The sequence below is a fragment of the Phocoena phocoena genome, chromosome 1 (assembly GCF_963924675.1).
Source record: "Phocoena phocoena chromosome 1, mPhoPho1.1, whole genome shotgun sequence".
Taxonomy (NCBI): Eukaryota; Metazoa; Chordata; class Mammalia; order Artiodactyla; family Phocoenidae; genus Phocoena; species Phocoena phocoena.
In genome coordinates, this window is record NC_089219.1 from 146,671,188 (window position 1) to 146,689,214 (window position 18,027).

The window sequence follows — 18,027 nt, forward strand, 5'->3', positions numbered from 1 at the left end:
AGGGCTCCTGCCTGAAACGGAGCAAACGAGGAGAGGTACAGCATCATGCTCCCCCTCGACTCCGTGCGACATCTTTGGGAATTAACCCGCTAAGACAGCTGTTCCTCTATCCTCCTCTCCATCCAGCCCAAGACGCGTTCTGAACACATTTCCCGTCCGTGTCCAGAGGGTGGCGCTGCCCGCCCAGCCTTGGCCCTCCGCCGCGTTCGGCTTCCCAGCCGCTGCGGGAGCGCCCCGCTAGGTCTCCAGCAGGCCGTCGGGGGGCACGCGCCCGGTAGGGGGCGCTGCGGGCCCGGTCGCGGCGGCTCCCTCCGCCCACCCGGAGGCGGCTGCAGCGAGGCGAGCCCCGCGCGAGTGCAGTGCGAGGCGGGCCGCGGGGAGGGAGGCGCGAAGAGGGCGCTAGGGCGGCAGCCGGTGGGAGCCGCCGCCCCTGCCCGGCCGGGTCCCCGTGGGGCGCATGGGGCGCTTCGAGCCGGGATCGCTTGCGGGCCCCGCGCCCAGCTTGCTGCTGCCCTGAGAAGCTGCGCCGGGACGCCCCCAGACCCCGAGCTGCCGGGAGGATGACCATGGCCGGTGGCAGGAAGGGACTGGTGGCCCCGCAAAACACGTTTCTGGAGAATATTGTCCGGCGGTCCAATGGTAAGAGATGCATTCGGATTTGTTACCCCTGCTTTTTATCTGTGCCTTTATTGCAGACGCCTCCCGCTGCTCGGCGCCAGCAGATGCAGCAGAACCCCGAGGCTCTGATGGGAGCTGCGGCGCGGGCGCTGGGGGCTGCCTCCCGGGGGCTAGGAGAGGTGGGCAGGGCAGGGCGGGGTCTGATGGGCCCCCATCCCAAGAGGAGAGCTCTCCTCGGGTCGCTTTTTGGGCCTTTCTCGCATCTTCTCGGTCTCATCTGCAGGGAGTGTGACAGTTGATGAGCAAAGTACTGGGAAAAGTGATGGGAAGCTGGTCTCATTAGGAACGGCAGCGCGTTCCCCCATCGGTACTGCCCGCCCCTCCACTTAGGCTCTCTGGGTTCTCTGGCCGTTCCCCACGGCGCCGCCTCTACCGGGAGAGAGCCCCAGTAGAGACCCGCAACTCCGGGTCCCGGCCCCCGAGGGACGGGAGGATGCGGCTGCTTCCACCTTCCATCCAGGCAGCTGAAAAGTACGAATGTAGGGACGTGGGAACCTAGGGACGGGCTGCAGGCTGTCCGATTCCACCTCCTCAGCCACCCAACCCTCCGAGGTTAAGTGAAGTCTCCTGAGGGGCAGAGTTTCCTGGACTCAGGTGGAAAGTGGAGGGGCACAAGTGCAGAGCTGGCCAAGTGGTCACAGGTACAAACCTGTCGTCGATCCTCTCTTCCAAACCACAGCAGTGTTTTATGTCTATAATTCTTGCTCCCCTATACATTCCCAAACTCACCAAACCTGTAAATGTATCTATTATTCAATAAGGCAGTGCTCCCAGATCCTCTCTTTCCCAGCGGCATTAAGACGGCATGAAGCGGTGGGAGGCGAGAGTCCTAGGAGCAGAGATGGAATGGAAACATTTCAAAAGCCTTTAGTACCCACAGCAAAGCTCCCTGGCGAAAGCACTTACAGAGCAAACAGGAACCCAGCAGTTGGAAGGTGCAATGCACACCCGTTCATCAAAGGGCTAAAATGAAAGAGGACAAGCCTAGAGATGCTCTTTACAGGCTCCTGGACCACTCTCGTTCCAGAGACAGATGACATTCTATTAGGAGGAGGTGAAGAGCCAACTCAGGAAATGGGCTTTAAAAATGCGTAAATATCACCATTACCGAGCCTTAAGGAGCTTGTGTTAAAACTATGTGCTTCTATTGGGATTTAGTTAGGGATTCAGGGGAAGGGCATGAAAGTGACTTATGCTACTAGGAAATACTCTTTAATTTAAAAAGTGATCTAAGTTTATCTTATAATAAAAAACTTAGCAACTAGGATAGCAAATCGTCATGTATTATTCAAGTACTTAAAAAATGATCATTTATCGTGTGACTTGAAGAATTTTGGGTCAATCACCTTTCCTTTCAAGGACTTCCTCACTCAAACTAAGGTGGCTTTTAGAACAAGGTCACAGCCATTACCTGGGGAGGGAAGGGGATGATAATTACTACATGAACAGCCACAATGAACCCTTCTGCCATGAAAAAGCTGGAGCTGTTTGTAGCTTAAGTAAAATCACCATCTAAGAGTTAATTTGCTGTGATTGCTTTGTTGGCCTGTTGAAGGAGATGAAGAGAGTCTTGCTATTTGGGGATCCCATTGCCAGTGACATAAACTTTCTCAGAAATATCAATGACAATTCCATGTTTTAGTGAAGAGGCAGTGTTCTTTAAGTTAGAGGTGAAACTGCATCTAACATTTACCTTATTCTGTTTTTGAGTGGAGAGAGTGGCAAGAGAATCTTAAACGTAGCAATCACAAGGTTCCTTAGGCTTGCGGGAGGAATTTAAGAATCCTGGAGCTAATACCACAATAAAATAATAAAAACCATGAATTCTGGAGCTGACAAAATTACAAAAAATCCTGGAGCTGAGAAGGCAGAATACCTTCTAGCTTAGTTGATCTTCTTGGACACCCCCCTTCCCCCTACTGTAAGCAGGCATAGACTGTTAGTAGAATAAGTGCCTGGCAGCGTTGTTAGCACTGGCCTTTTAATTTCAGCACCAGTTCCAACAGCTGGACTCTGATTAACCAACCAACCAAACAACATCAACAACAAAACCAAAACATCTTGGGAGGAGAGGTGGATGAACATTTAAAATGATCTATTGTTTCAGAAAGTCTGTGATCTTGAAATGTGGGATTTAAGTTTTTAGTGACCCCTTTCATTGGATTTCCTGAACCCAAAGAGAAAAAACAATTTGGACTCTTGGAAATATCACAGTGTCTATAAGCATTATGTTATTTTACTGTGATGGAAAAAAATCTATTTAAAAATATTGATTGTCTCCTAAAATCCACCAGCCCCTTTTTGGGGGGGGGCATTAAAGTATTTAAATAGCATTTTACCTTGAAATAGCAATACTTTATTTATTTATTATCTTTATTGGAGTATAATTGCCTTACAGTGGTGTGTTAGTTTCTGCTTTATAACAAAGTGAATCAGCTATATGTATACATATATCCCCATATCTCCTCCCTATTGCGTCTCCCTCCCACCCTCCCTATCCCACCCCTCTAGGTGGTCACAAAGCGCAGAGCTGATCTCCTTGTGCTATGTGGCTGCTTCCCACTAGCTATCAGTTTTACATTTGGTAGTATATATAAGTCCACGCCACTCTTTCACTTCATCCCAGCTTACCCTTCCCCCTTCTCATGTCCTCAAATCCATTCTCTACGCCTTCATCTTTATTCCTGTCCCACCCCTAGGTTCTTCAGAACCTTTTTTTTTTTTTTTTTAGATTCCATATATATGTGTTAGCATACGGTATTTGTTTTTCTCTTTCTGACTTACTTCACTCTGTATGACAGACTCTAGGTCCATCCACCTCACTACAAATAACTCAATTTCCTTTCTTTTTATGGCTGAGTAATATTCCATTGTATATATGTGCCACATCTTCTTTATCCATTCATCTGTCAGTGGACACTTAGGTTGCTTCCATGTCCTGGCTATTGTAAATAGAGCAAAATAGCAATACTTTCTGATCATTTTATTGGGTATTTTCTCCTAGTGGCCCTATGCAGTATTATTGTTCCTCTTTTACAGATCAAAAAACTGAGTCCCAATAATATTAAGTGACTTATTGAAAGTGGCAGGCAGACAGTGCCTGAGGCAGTTCTTTAGAGGGGATCATTCATCCTTCTTGTAGCATCATTGTTTCTCCAGCCATTATGACTTAGCCTGTGGAACTGTTTTTATCATCCTTAAAAAAAATCTCTCATTATATGCTAATGGATAATAGAACTGGATTTTTTCTGGGGCATTTGAATATCTGGTGTCTGGGAAATCATCAGACTGTCAGCTGAGACAGATCTTAGGTGCTCTGTCATCTGCCTTTCCTTCTCTATCACTGTATAAATGAAGAAATGAAAGCAAGTACACTTTCTCAAATACTTAAGGGCAGAACTGATGAGACCTTAAGCTCCTTGACCCCAGCATCATTTTCCTTATGGTACACCCATGAAACGACCTTCCTTGTGTTACCATTATTTTCTCTAGAGGAGCACAGTTTCCCAGTGGAGATTAAATAAAATGTTATAACAACAGGAACAGCAGCCATTTTGGCTAACAGCCATGCCACCACATCCAAACAGAATAATAGGGCAAAGGAGAAGCTAATTCTGTTTCAAGGAAGGACAGTATTTTCACCTTTGTCAATGGTTTAGCTGGAGCCATAGGGAGGATAACGGCACTTATCTGTGCACCTGTTGTAAAGTATTAAGTTACTTTTCATGGAACATCCCTTTGATACTCATAAGCCAGCAAAGGAGATGCAGTGTCTCCATTTTGGATTTCAGGAACTAAGAAGCCTCAGGTTACGTAATTTAGCTACAGCTGGTTAGTAAGAGGCAGAGTTAGAAAAAGGCAGTTAGAGGCAGCTCAGGGAGTAGTCAGCAGTTGTTACTGGTTTGTTCATTCAACAAAGATTTATTGAGCATATTTATTGGACACTGGGGATATAGTGGAAAACAAGAAATCCGCCTTACCCTTAGTAAGTTACATTCTATTGAATCTTGGTCCAAGGATCCTGCCCCTATTCCACAATGTTTCCTGGCTGCAACTCTTATTTAAACCTGACATTGTATTTTGAAAAAAGTTTAAAAGATTACTGGTCTTGGTGGGACTAAAATCTAGTTTAACTTTCTTTGATATATTCTGAAACCATTTGAAGGTGCGATTTGATAATTATCTTTTTTTTTTTTTGCATGGTTGTAAGTAATCAGCAGGAACAATTAGCATCCTAGATGGGGTTTGATTTTGCTTATGATCATTTCAGATCCTTCTGTGGACTTCCTGGCCACATAGGCAAAGCCAGCCTGTTTCTCTTTATATTCATGGTTGGAAAGTGTTATTCCAGAATATTTTTTGATGGTTGCTTAAATCTGTAGGCACTTACTGTCAGAATGCTCACTGAAGCAAATAGATCTGTCTTAGGAAGGCTGGCAGGCCTCAGTGCCAGGAAACTACAAAAATATTACCCTAAATGGTCCCATTCTAGGCGGAACATATGTTTTAGTGTTCGGAAACCTATATCAAACAATGGTAGGTGCCAGTTAAGAACCCATGCGTGTTAGCAGGAGTGAAGCACAACACATTTTGGCACAGACTTATGTACATGCGTAATTTACAGATTGCTAAATCAGCTGTGTTTTTGTAACAGTTAAGTTGGTTCAGGTTGTTGACGTTAAGTAGTTAGCAAACAGGGTGAGAGCCACGGGTAATGTTGTGTCTCAGAGAGGGGCTGAGCTGTGGGAATATTTATAAAACAGAACACTGGTTAAAATCCATTGTTACTCTGAATGGGCAATGGGTGATAATCTGGATTACTACCAGTTCAACAGAACTTGTTTGTTTCTTGTAATATGGTCTAAGATGACCTTCGACCCTGGCTCAGCTGTCTTTCTCTGAAAGAGTCACAAGTTTAATCTATTGACTGACATTGGCTGGGGGATCGAGAGGATGAAGCCTTGTGATTTAACGTAAGGCAACAAGGTTTCTAAACTCCGTGATTTTTATAAAATCCGTATATTTTAATAATCTGTCATAAAAGAATAGATGCATTTGAGGAACACTGCGGTAAATGGAATCTTTGGCTTCGTTCTTTCCAACACCAGCTCTTCATTTATGATTGGGCTCCCTTTGGCAGTGGTTTCTTCAGCATTCCCTTGAAGCTCCTCAATTCGTCCCTTCCTCTTTATTTTTTGTTAGATAATTAATGGCTTGTAAATGAACATTTAAAACATACTTTAGTTATTTATTCAAAGAAGCCCTTTATGTAAAGTGAGTATCTGCTTTATACATTCAGGGTGTTTGGACCATGGTTGTAGTTGTTTTTTTCTCTTTAAGTGGTTACACCTGTAACTGGTGAGAAAGAGAAATAGAATCACAGAATCTGAGGTCTGAAGGGACACACTTTGCAATTCCTTTTCCAGGGTTTGAATCTTCTGCAGAGCATCCCTCCCATTCACTTTTCTTTCTTAAGCAACTGTAATTGTGAACCGGTTTCTTCCCCTCCCTTCCCTGCTTCCCTTCCTCCTTCTTTCTTTTTAGCGTCATTGTCTGATCTCACCAAAATCTGCTCTCTTACAGAAACTGCTTATTCCAAGTCTGCCCTGTGGAACAAAACCTAGCCCACTCCTCTTTCCACCTGAAAACCATCTTTTCGGTAGTTTAATAAGTTATCTTGTCTCCATTCCTCTCCCTTGTTTTTATGAAACCTTTTTTATTGTTTAATACCATAATAAAAAAGCACACAAAATAATTTTGCACAGCTTAACACATTTGTATAAAGTAAATACTGTGCTGTCGCCACGTGAGTGACATCTTGCCAGCTCTCCAGAATCCCCGGGACTCTTCCTGTTCCCAACTCTGTTACTTTGTTGTGGTGATCATAATTTCCTCATAATTTTCCCCCATATTTTTACCACCTTGTTTTGCATTCCTGGGCACTACAGTTTATTTTTGTCTGTTTTTGAGCTCTATATGTGTGGGACCATACAGCATGGATCCTTTGTCAGTTGGAGATTCATCCCTGTCGTTGCATGTACTGTCATCGGCTCATTTTCATTGTATAGTACTTTATGGTATGACCATACCACACATTGTATTTATCCATTCTGCTGTTGATGGTCACGTGTTGCTTTGTAAACTGGCCCCCTTACAGGGATGGCAAGGAGAGACGGAAGAAAGAGGCAGACCACTCCAGATTGGTAGGTGGCAGGTTTAATAACCAAGGGAACTTACTTACCAGGCATGTCGTGGGCGCTGCAAGACGAGTAGATCTCTGCACCCACCTGCCAAAACTGAAAGTTTAAATAGAGGCCTTAACTGGGTTAAGTCATGTATTCAGTCTACATGGTCTCAACAACACCTTCCTCTCTCCTTGGAACCGCTCCTACTGTGGAGTGGTGGGCAGAGTGTACATTCCAAGGACAGGGGAGGGGGTGAGGAGTCTCTGATTGCCTGGGTCCGGTTCAAGGGTCAACTAGCGGTCACGTCCTCTCGCTGACCTCCTCCAACAACGTGTGAGTTGTTACCAGATTTTTGCTATTATTGATGCTACAAATATTCTTGCTACAAATATGTCTTTTGGGCATATATTGGGTGTGTACTCTCACTAAAAGTGTAGGAGAGTTTTCATCATTCCACAACATACCCTTGCCAATACTTGCTATTTTCTCCTTAATAATGGCATTGCCCAAACAGTCTAGTAGCCAGTAAAACAGAGTCACTTAGGGTGATGTTAGTAGTGAGCACATGATCAAAATGAAATGAAGACAGAACTTGCCCTTGTCCTTTGGGAGGCTTCGCTATCTACTGTGTATTTAAATATTACTACAGTGTGAATTCCCTCACCGTACTGGTAAATGATATGACAGACTCTCACAGTTAGAACTGTGTGCAAAGGACACATGCAAGTGTGTGTGTGTGTGTGTGTGTGTTTGTGTTTGGGAGACTCATTTTCTTAAATTGAGAAGCCTTGCGGACATATTATGTAAGAATTGTGAGCAGGAAATGAGAAGGGACTAGGAGGTGAATGACATGTTTATTTTAGTGAAAGAAATAAAACAAAATGACTGAAGGAGGGGTGCCAATTTCATGGAGGAATCAAAAAATCAAAGACAAATTAAAATGAAAAGCCAAGACTAGCTTACGGTTTGGTTTCATAGACACGGCAGACCTCCTTTGTGCCACATACTGTGCTAGAGACTGGGACTCGCAAAAGTGACTGAGATGTTTGTGAAGCTGGGGCTCATTGAGGAGTGCGTGATGAAGATCAACGTGCATTGCAAACTTGCCAAAAATTTAAGAGATGCTATGCCAATTCAATACTCACCACACATTTTTTTTCCGTTGTAAACATCTCACCCGAAATTATTCTGAGATTTTATATCTATTTATTTTTTTGTGAGATTGGATGTGGGATAACCAGATCCCTTACGTTGACTTAAAGGGGAAGATTGCAGGATGTGTGAAGCTTTGTTTTGCTGTGGGGGAAGTTTTCTTAACAACCTCTCACTCCTCTGGGACGTCCCATTGCCCTGTCTTCTTTGGCACGAGGTTTTGGGTTGCTTACCCATTGCTGTGCCTTTCCAGCCTTTCTTAGATGCTGGAATTTGTTTGATGCCCCGGCTGTTCTCTGTGCAAGTGCAGTCTTGCTGAACAGATTGCAGTTTGGCCAACTTCCGTGTCTCCCTCAGTTCTCCTGGTCTCGGCTCTAACAGTCATGTGTGGCTGTTAAGGACAAAACTACTTAGCTCTTCTGATTGGATATTAGAGAATTATGCCAATTATCAGAATCGGTTTGCTCACTCATCCTAAGGTTGTTCATTCTGTCAATTAAAATGACAACTCTTTTGATTAGTCCTATGTTGCATAAAACTGATGTTCTGAAATTAACGGAGTCAATCCTGTAATTATTAATGTTAACAATTAACCGAGAGTGCCTCAAGGCTCTCATTTCTCATAGCTTCTTAAAGGGTCTATGATGACATCAGGTGCTTCTATAAGGAAGAGGGATGGCCTCTTGTTACTTCCTTCTTCCCTTAAAGCAATGATGTAGGCACCCACCACCAGCATTCTCAGAGGGCTGGAGTCAGCATTTGAAAGATGATGCTATTTTGGCAAATTTTACCAATATTTGTCTCCTGCTTAACTTAGGTTTCTATTAAGAGTGAATTTGGAAAGCATATTTTAGAATAGAGCTTTATAACTATGGCAAAGAAAATGGAGTTGAGGGATAAAACTAGATTTATTTCATCTACATGGGTTTCTAAGCTTATATTTTCTTTACTTTTGTTTCCTCTCAGCATTATTGGGACCGAATTGATTAGAGTTCCATGCTGCAATCTTTAAGGTTGTTCTTTGAGTGTCTACAAGGGCCAGTGCACTGCTTATCTTCTCTCTGCCTCCCTTGGGCCATTCTCTTCTCTTCTGTAACCTGTTCTGCATCCTGGGAGGCTGAGCCGCACGGCTTATGTCAATAGGCTCCCTTGCTTCCTGGATGGCTTCACAGCACCATGAGTTGGGGAAGGAGGGGTGGGAGTTTGTAGTATTTACTCTCCTCGTTTCCTCTCTGCAGGGTCATCATTGTAGCCTATCTGTTTTACCTTGATTAAAGGTTACATCTGCAGATTGCTCTCTTTGGGTTTGGGTAAACCTCAAAATTTGTAACTGTTACTAACCCTGGGGGTCCTGCCGTCCCTGAAGTTTTCCTCATGGTGTGCTGGGGCAGGTGCAGCCAGCTGGTCCTACCTCTCAAGATCTGGTTATGCCCATCTTTTCCCTATTCCTGGTTCAGGGACTTCATCTTGATAGCTTGAACTCTGTCATGTGGGAGTATTCACACCTCAGAAACTGGCAAATGGTATAAATCGGGGCTTTTTCTCCCCCAGAGAGTTATACTAGCTGTAAGCACCAATTATAATTATTGGTTAAAACCACGACCTCGCACAGATTAAACAGCCTTTCTCATATGTGCGCCTGGCCGTGAGCCAAAGGTTTTACATGTGTCATCTCCTCTAATCTCACTATGACTCTATGCTGTGGGCACTCTCACTGTTCCCACTGCAGAAACTCAGGTTTAATAAAGAGATTAAGTAAATTGCCTTTGGTTAATTTCTAGTGGTAGAATCTCTAGGAACTTGTTAGGAATGCAAATTCTTGGGCCGTACCTTATATCTAGTGAATCAGAAACTTGGGGGATGGGGCCCAGTTACCTGGGTTTTACTCAGTCCTCCAGGCAATTGTGATGGATGTCACAGTTGCAGGACCACTGCTTCCGAGTCAACCCCATGCGTCTCTTTACTTGAGAGGTAACTACGTGGCTGCCAGGGTGTATGGATGGAGGAGGGAGTGTGTTCGAGGGTGAGTGGACTTTTTCTCTATAGACTTTCAACTGCTTTCCCAGTTTTTGCTCAGATCCCATTCCTGCCTCAGGTAGTAGCTACTAGCATTTCAAGGTCCTGAGTCTCATTAAGCCCCCTCCTTGTCCAGCTCCACTTGGAATTTTAAAATTGGCTTCTTCTGCTGCGCATCATCCTCCATCTACTTTTCATCTTCCAGAAACTGAGCTCATGCCTGCTGGTGACTCTTGTTGTTGTGTGTGTATCTCTTGAATTTCTCAGCTATCATTCAAGAATGAGGAAGTAAATGCATGTGCTCAATCTGCCATTTTGAAACAATCATTGGTAGTGTTAAAAGATGAAGGAGAGGGCTTCCCTGGTGGCGCAGTGGTTGAGAGTCCGCCTGCCGATGCAGGGGACACGGGTTCGTGCCCCGGTCGGGGAAGATCCCACATGCCGGAGAGCGGCTGGGCCCGTGAGCCATGGCCGCTGAGCCTGTGCGTCCGGAGCCTGTGCTCTGCAACGGGAGAGGCCACAGCAGTGAGAGGCCTGCGTACCGCAAAAAAAAAAAAAAGACGAAGGAGGTCCTAAATTCTAGTCATTCTCGTTCTGTCAGGTAAAATTCCCCCGATGCTTTTCCCACCTGGCTAGACCATCCAGGGATAGTGCTCCTGCCCAGCTTCACTCACTGTGCCACCTTTCTCCGTTATTCTTGTCAAATGATAAAACTAAAGCAATTTAGTAACGACTTTGATGTCCTTTATTTAAGGGAAAACAATCCATGGACTGGGGGAGTGCAGGGCCTTACCAGCCGTGGAACACTCTTCCCGAGGGATCTGAGGCCGGAGCGGGTTTTTTTTTTTTGCGGTACGCGGGCCTCTCACTGTTGTGGACTCTCACCGTGACAGGCTCCGGACGCGCAGGCTCCGCGGCATGTGGGATCTTCCCGGACCGGGGCACGAACCCGCGTCCTCTGCATCGGCAGGCGGACTCTCAACCACTGCGCCACCAGGGAAGCCCAGGAGCGGGTTTTATAGAGCATTAGGAGAGGCATCTCAGACCCGGGGCACGTTTGCCTGGGAGGTTGGGGATTTCCTTCGCAGGCTAGCTGGTCCTGCTTTCTAGGGTGAGGTGAGCCAGCTCAAGCTGTGTTGGAGGATTGTGACCAGTGTTAGGTTTCCTTGACAGTGAGTTGTTTCCCATAAGTGCAGGCTGACTTAGGTTGAGATCTGTGATGTGGGCCACTGGAGTGGCCTCTGTTTCGTGGGTCCTGATACAGGAGTTAACTTTGTCATTCTCTCCCCCAGCTTCACAATGCCCGCCTCACACTTGTCTCTAGCAGTGCCTTCTCTTTGAATGTTCTGGTTTTCTTCTCTCTCTGTATCTCCCTCTGGGTCTCAGTCTCTCCTGTGCCATCTCCGAGGGTCTTGAGCTCTCTCCTCACTCACTCTCTGGGTCTTGCTGTGGGTCTCTTGCTCTGCAGTGTCCTCTTCAGCTCTGCCTCATGCTCTGTTGCCTGGCCCCCCCAGGCTCCGTGCCTCTCCGTCCCCTCCCCTCCTCTCTCCTTTCCTCATCTCTGTGTCTTCCTGTTTGTCTCTGCCCATTGCTGCTTGCCCTGCCGCTGATTGTCTCTGTTGCTGTCATCTGTCTTTATCAGTCTCTGTCTGTCATCTCTCTCCATCTGTCACTGTTGCTGTCCGTCTTTGTCTGTAGTCTCTGCCTCCATCTCTCCATCTCTGCCCCTCTCTTGTCTGTCCAGTGCTCCCCTCACGTTGCCTCAGTCTCTACTCTTTTGTGTATCTGTCCGAGGTTCCCATTTCTCTTCCAAGATGGCCTTTCTCCACCTACTCACCAGCATTGCGCCTGGTCAGCTCTGCCGACTTCTCAGCTTCAGGGTTTAGTTTTTGTTCTGGAGAGAGAATCTGATTGGCCCAGCTCTGACTGTGGGTTGTTTGGCCAGTTGTCCACTCCTGGTCTACTCTGCTGTGTCTGGGTCCTGGATGGGGGAGCAGGATGTGGAGTTATGTGATATACAGATAAAGCTAGGCAGGGAAGTTGGGTAGAGCTTTCCAGTGGACAGAAGTGTCCCCTGCACTCCTGTAATGCCTGGGACAAAGTAGATACTCAAATATTTGTTGCATTAAACTAAGCTGCTCTGAGATTCCTTCCATCCACCCTGATGCTATACCCTGTCCTCACTGAGCCATTTGCCATGAAAGTGTTAAAATAATACAGGAGGTAAATGTAAAACTAACCTTAAAAAATCTTTTTCTAGTACCATTCAATATTTTTATATTGCTTACTTTAAGCCACTTTTTTTTAGTTCTGGAAATGAAATTTTTCTGTTATTCAGTGATGGTCTAGGAGTTTTGTTTAAAGTGCATATAGTATATACAGATGTGTGTTAAGAAATTATTATGACTATAAAAATGAGAATAAAACACCTGGTTGACTAATCTATTGCACCACTTTTTAGCACTTGATCAGACAAATAAATGTTTCTTAGCAGTAATTCAACATATCATTGACCTCTTATTAAGTAAATATTAAGTAAAATATCATTGAGTAATGAAAACGTCTGTGTTTCTAACACTATTTCATGTATATTCTCCTTGCCTTCCATTCTGCTTGTGAAACGAATTCATCTGTTTTTATTGTTTTTCCGCGGGCCTCTCACTGTTGTGGCCTCTCCCGTTGCGGAGCACAGGCTCCGGACGCGCAGGCTCAGCGGCCATGGCTCACGGGCCCAGCCGCTCCGCGGCACGTGGGATCTTCCCAGACCGGGGCACGAACCTGCGTCCCCTGCATCGGCGGGCGGACTCTCAACCGCTGCGCCACCAGGGAAGCCCCTGTGCTTATAGTTTTAAAATTCTTTAATTTGATGCTGAATGAAGATGGAAGTCAGGCTTTTGAAACCACATACTTAGGGGTAACTACCCAGTCAATGAAGTGTTTGAATTTGCTTTTGAAATTGAAACGTCTCTCCCCATTGCAATTTACTGACTTAACCAAAATGTATTTCTGTAGGATATTAAAATCAGAGACAAAGCAAACACCTATTAAATCTGTTGGGAGTTCAGTTTGTCTAGCGCAAAGATTGGGCCCTTGACAATTTGGAAGAGTCATTTTCATGGAATGTTGTTGTTGAAAAGCCACAATAGAGCCACAAAATGACTTTTGCTGATATTAAGATTTTAGATGTACCAAACCGACTCCGCTTCTTCTCATCCCATCCTCTCCATTCTCCCAAATATTACCAAATCTTTTGATCTGTCTTTTTTGTTTTAAAATTTTATTGATTCATTCATTTAGCAACCACATTCCACGCGTGTGTGACTGAGGCCCTTGGCAGTGAACTATTAGTGTTTCTTAATTAGAGGCAGGGCCAGGACTTCGAACTCACAATCCCATTCTCTTTTCACTGCATGCGTTTTACATGAAAGAATGAAAGCATTCATTGGAAAGCACTTTGGTATCACTGGGGTCCGTTGTCGTCCTCTGCCCTCTCATACTTTTGTTGTTTAGAAGGAGTGAGCCTGTAAGTGAAGGGTGAGGTGATCTAAGCCACTGATTACCACGGGCCAAAGTCCCCCCCATAATGTCACTTGAGGTGCGATGGAAAGACCCATCCCCATCTGCCTCCCCCACCCACCATATGTCAACACCTTCAACATTAGGGATTCTGGGCATCAGGTTAAGCATTATTCTGTCCCTAGTGTCCTGTCTTAAAAATCAAACCTTCTGAGAGAGGTGATACTTTAATCACTAAGAGCTAACTCTGAATTTGTTTATAAGACAATGTTTTTCCACGATGGGAGAAATAAGTTGATCTAAGTGACAGAAAGCTCAGGAAAGAGAGAAAAGTACAGAAAGAGGAGATGAAGTATCCCAAACTTAATCTGCTTTACAATCTTGCTTAAGCCAGATCTTTACTATATTGTAAACATTGTTGACATATAACATACAAGTGACAAAATCCTCTAGTAACTGTAGATAAAAGATGACTAGTGCCCAAAGAGAATCTAAAGACCAGTTGTCATTTCTAATTGAGTCCAGAATTTTTTTGGCTACTAATATTTCAGAAACAATCCAGGGGAGATTGCAATTCGTGTGAGTTAATAATAAAGATAATGATGATGATGTCAATGACAATGGTAACATCAGGTATGCCTGGTACTGTTCTAAGTGCATTCATTCATTCATTCAACAAACACTCATTCAGTACTACTTCCTATGTGTAAGGCACTGTTCTAGTTGTTGGGCATTCAGTGGTGAAAGGAAAAAAAAAAGGCACTCTCCCTCATGAAGCTTGCATTCTACCAGGGAGGCAAATAATAAGCAAACAAGTAGATGTATAACATGTCAGATGGTGTAAAGTGCTTGGAGAATGTAAGGGAAAAGGAAACAGGTGTTGTCAGGTGGAGCTTTTTTTTTTTAATTAGTTGATTCATTGGATAGCTATAGGAAAGGGACTAACAATTGGCAAACATGCTAAGAGTCCTACATTTGGTTAGGTGTTTTTTGTTTTTATAAAAATTAATTTCTGGTATGGATTTTATTTAGGTTCAGGTAAATAAAATCATTGTTTCCTGGTCTTTGTCTAGTGCTTATATACATATCTCTTGTCCTCTTCATTTATCTCAATCAGTCTTGTATTGTTCTAAAAGAAAAAATATATATTTTTACTCAAAGCTGCTTTTTGTAAGAGCGTTGATATCCTTAGTAAATCTATAACGCTGAAAGTGTCATGAGGATGTGTTCTCTTCTAAGAAAAATATCCCGAGTTATTAGAAGCATATTGTGAAATATTTACTGTAGCCCTCTAAATAATCGGTGTTGGCAGGGAACAATAAAGTTGTGTGAACGGCTCGCTGAATGTAGCTTTTATCTGTGTAATTGCCCAAACTGAGTCACTTTTCTAAGTCATTGCTTTAGTTAGTTTCTCCTTTGTTAGTTGTGGTAATTAAGATGAAAAGCAATTTTCTAATAATTTCTTTTTAGACTATCCTTGTGTTATGCTTTATGGGCAAATGGTAGGTTTGGGATGATTTTGACACATCTGACTCCCGCTGTGTGGTTTGGCTCATACCCCATCCTCCAAAGAAACTTTACATGCTTGGGGGAGGGGACTCTTTCAAATGTTTAGAGAATGTTTGTTTTAGTCTACTAACTGGAGGAAAACTGGTGTGTGGGCTGAGAACGGTTGAATTTAGGGAGCCTTACATTTTTTTTTTTTTTTTTTTGCGGGGGAAGCCTTACATTTAATTGCGTGCAGTCTGACAGCTAAAGACCCTCAGGGAGTAAAAAGGCATCAGAGGGAGACTGTAGAATCTGGTTAATTTGCATCAAAGGCCTGGAGCCAACGAGAACTTTCAGATGAGAGCCAAAGAATAAATTAAGGCTTAGTGCTTCAGATGGGCCACTGGCTGATTGGAAGTTACACATTCTACCTGAAAAACCTGTGTATATGTGTACATACACACACACACACACACACACACACACACACACACAAGATATGTATGTAAACGTCAAGAGCATATATCTTACCTGAATTTTATTGATTCCAAAGACAGATTTAGGCATTTTCTGTATATATAAGTGGACACACCAATATGTGATTTATCACTACTGTAGAATCCCTTGACAATACAGTACTTTTTTTTTTTTTTTTTTTCGGTACGCGAGCCTCCCACTGCTGTGGCCTCTCCCGTTGCGGAGCACAGGCTCTGGACGCGCAGGCTCGGCGGCCATGGCTCACAGGCCCAGCCGCTCCACAGCATGTGGGATCTTCCTGGACCAGGGCACGAACCCGTGTCCCCTGCATCGGCAGGCGGACTCTCTCAACCACTGCACCACCAGGGAAGCCCAGTACAGTACATTTTTACGTTAATACTGTACATCACATCCTGTCTCCAAATCCAAACAATTCCACTGAGCAAAAGCTGGATACAACACGGTTCACCTGAAATGTGAGTATCACGTCCCACTGAGTTGAGTTTAGAAGGTGTTTCTGCTATTTTTAAAGTGACCCAGGCTCTACAGAGTCCAGCGTTTGGAGAAGTGATATTTCAAGGTGAGGGCTGGTTGATTACTCCACATGGGTGTGAAGCTTGCCAGGTTGCAGAGGTGTCTTCTTATTCGTTCTTTGTTATGAGCCCAATTACTTAGAGCATCAGATTTTATTACTGCCAGAAGCATGGAGATCTTCTAGTTTGCCGCCATCGAGACTCACAGAGCTGAAGTGACTAACCCACACAGCTCATCAGGGACAACACTGCCACTAGAACCCAACTTGTCATTGTCCCCATTGTTACTCTTTCACATGGTGCTCTGGGAACCTAGGGAATAGCTGGGGAATGGTGGATTAATAAAGTGGCTCTTACCCCTCATTCTTCCACTGACTTTCTTTGTTGACTCGGTTCCTTGGTGCTTCTCCATGTCATCTCAGGGCCTTTTTCTTACTAGGTGGCCTCTGCTTGTCTCCATATGGCCTCTCCACTAGCTGGACTTTTCACATGGCAGCTCAGGGCTCCCAAGAGTACAGAAGCAGAAGCCGCTGGACCTTAATGCTTATGGGATTGGAATGACATCCATTCTACTGCCGTCTGTTGATTGGAGCATATCACAGAACCACCTAGTTTTAAGGGGACAACAGAAAAGTGTGAATGCAGGGAGGCACAGTTTATGGGGGGCTACCAGTATAATCTCAACTGTTTATAGTGATGCTTTTTTTTAAAATAAATTAATTTTATTTATTTATTTTTGGCTCTGTTGGGTCTTCATTGCTGAGCGCGGGCTTTCTCTAGTTGTGGCGAGCGGGGGCTACTCGTCGTTGCAGTGTGGGCTTCTCATTGCGGTGGCTTCTCTTGTTGCGGAGCGTGGGCTCTAGGCGCGGGCTTCAGTGGCTGTGGCACACGGGCTCAGTAGTTGTGGCTTGTGGGCTCTAGAGAGCAGGCTCAGTAGTTGTGGCTCATGGGCTTCGTTGCTCTGCGGCATGTGGGATCTTCCCAGACCAGGGCTCGAATCTGTGTCCCCTGCATTGGCAGGCGGATTCTTAACCACTGTACCACCATGGAAGTCCTATAGTGATGCTTTGACTGTACCAGCTACCGTTGAGTCAATGGCCTGAGACATGTAAGGGGTTGGTCTTTCTAAAAACATTTTTTTAAAAAAGAAGAGAGAAAGTGAAAAGGTCTGACAAAGCACTAGTAGTGTTCTAGAAGGGATTGTATTGTCTCTTTTTCTGTAGGTATTTTGTGAAGACTGTCACCAGTGTGATTCAGTAGTGCCAGGAGGCAGGAGAGCAGGTGCTCTCTCAGTACCCTTTGGAGTATTAGAGGTTTGCTCCTTGTTCATGTGTTAGAGCCCATTTTATCCTCATTGGAGACTGGCTGAAGGAGCCAGAAGAAGGTCAAAATACAGCATCAGCTTTTTTTTACTGTTAAACTAGATTAGAGAACATAGCAGTGCTGTCTCCTTCCTCAAGCCTAGGCGTTGGCTTCTAGGCTGTGAGTTACTGACCTACACCTAGGCCAAGAATCTGACAGCAGAGGGCTGGCAGGGCCTGTCGCAAGTAGGTTCTGAGTGTCATAAGGAGACAAGTAGCTCAAGCCCTCCCCTTCTTCTCCCACCACACTGGGGCTCAGGCTAGTTTGAGAGGCAAAGACACACAGAGTGGACACCTCTTGCTCTTGGTATGCCTACTGATAGCTTGATGACTCTACTTAGGGAGGTATAAGTGAGGGGGAGGGAGAAAGGGGTCGAAAGTATTCATTACAACATTTCTTTCTAGTGAAATGCCCAGGTGTGGAAGGATAAGTGTTGCCTTCATAAAAGCCCTTTACTAAAGTAGAGCTTTATAGAGTTACTGTATTCTGCCTAAACTAGAGTCCCAGAGTACTACCAAGGACTCTGAAGGCGTCTCAGAATTTGTGAGCTCTGGTTCTGCTGATTCTGTTAAAGATTATTGCAGAATGTCATACAGTTAAGAACATTGGCTTTGGCGCTT

General features: G+C 44.6%; 1 protein-coding gene across 2 annotated transcripts in view; it reads left to right on the forward strand.

Annotated features, from left to right (window-relative positions):
* Window positions 1–371: 371 nt before the first annotated feature.
* Window positions 372–18,027, forward strand: part of KCNH1 (potassium voltage-gated channel subfamily H member 1) — a 416,350-nt gene continuing 398,694 nt past the window's right edge. For both annotated transcript variants that reach the window (XM_065875181.1, XM_065875191.1), the window contains exon 1: window positions 372–639. In XM_065875181.1, the coding sequence (XP_065731253.1) occupies window positions 561–639 (79 nt within the window). In that variant the 5' untranslated portion in view covers window positions 372–560. The remainder of the gene's footprint in view (window positions 640–18,027) is intronic.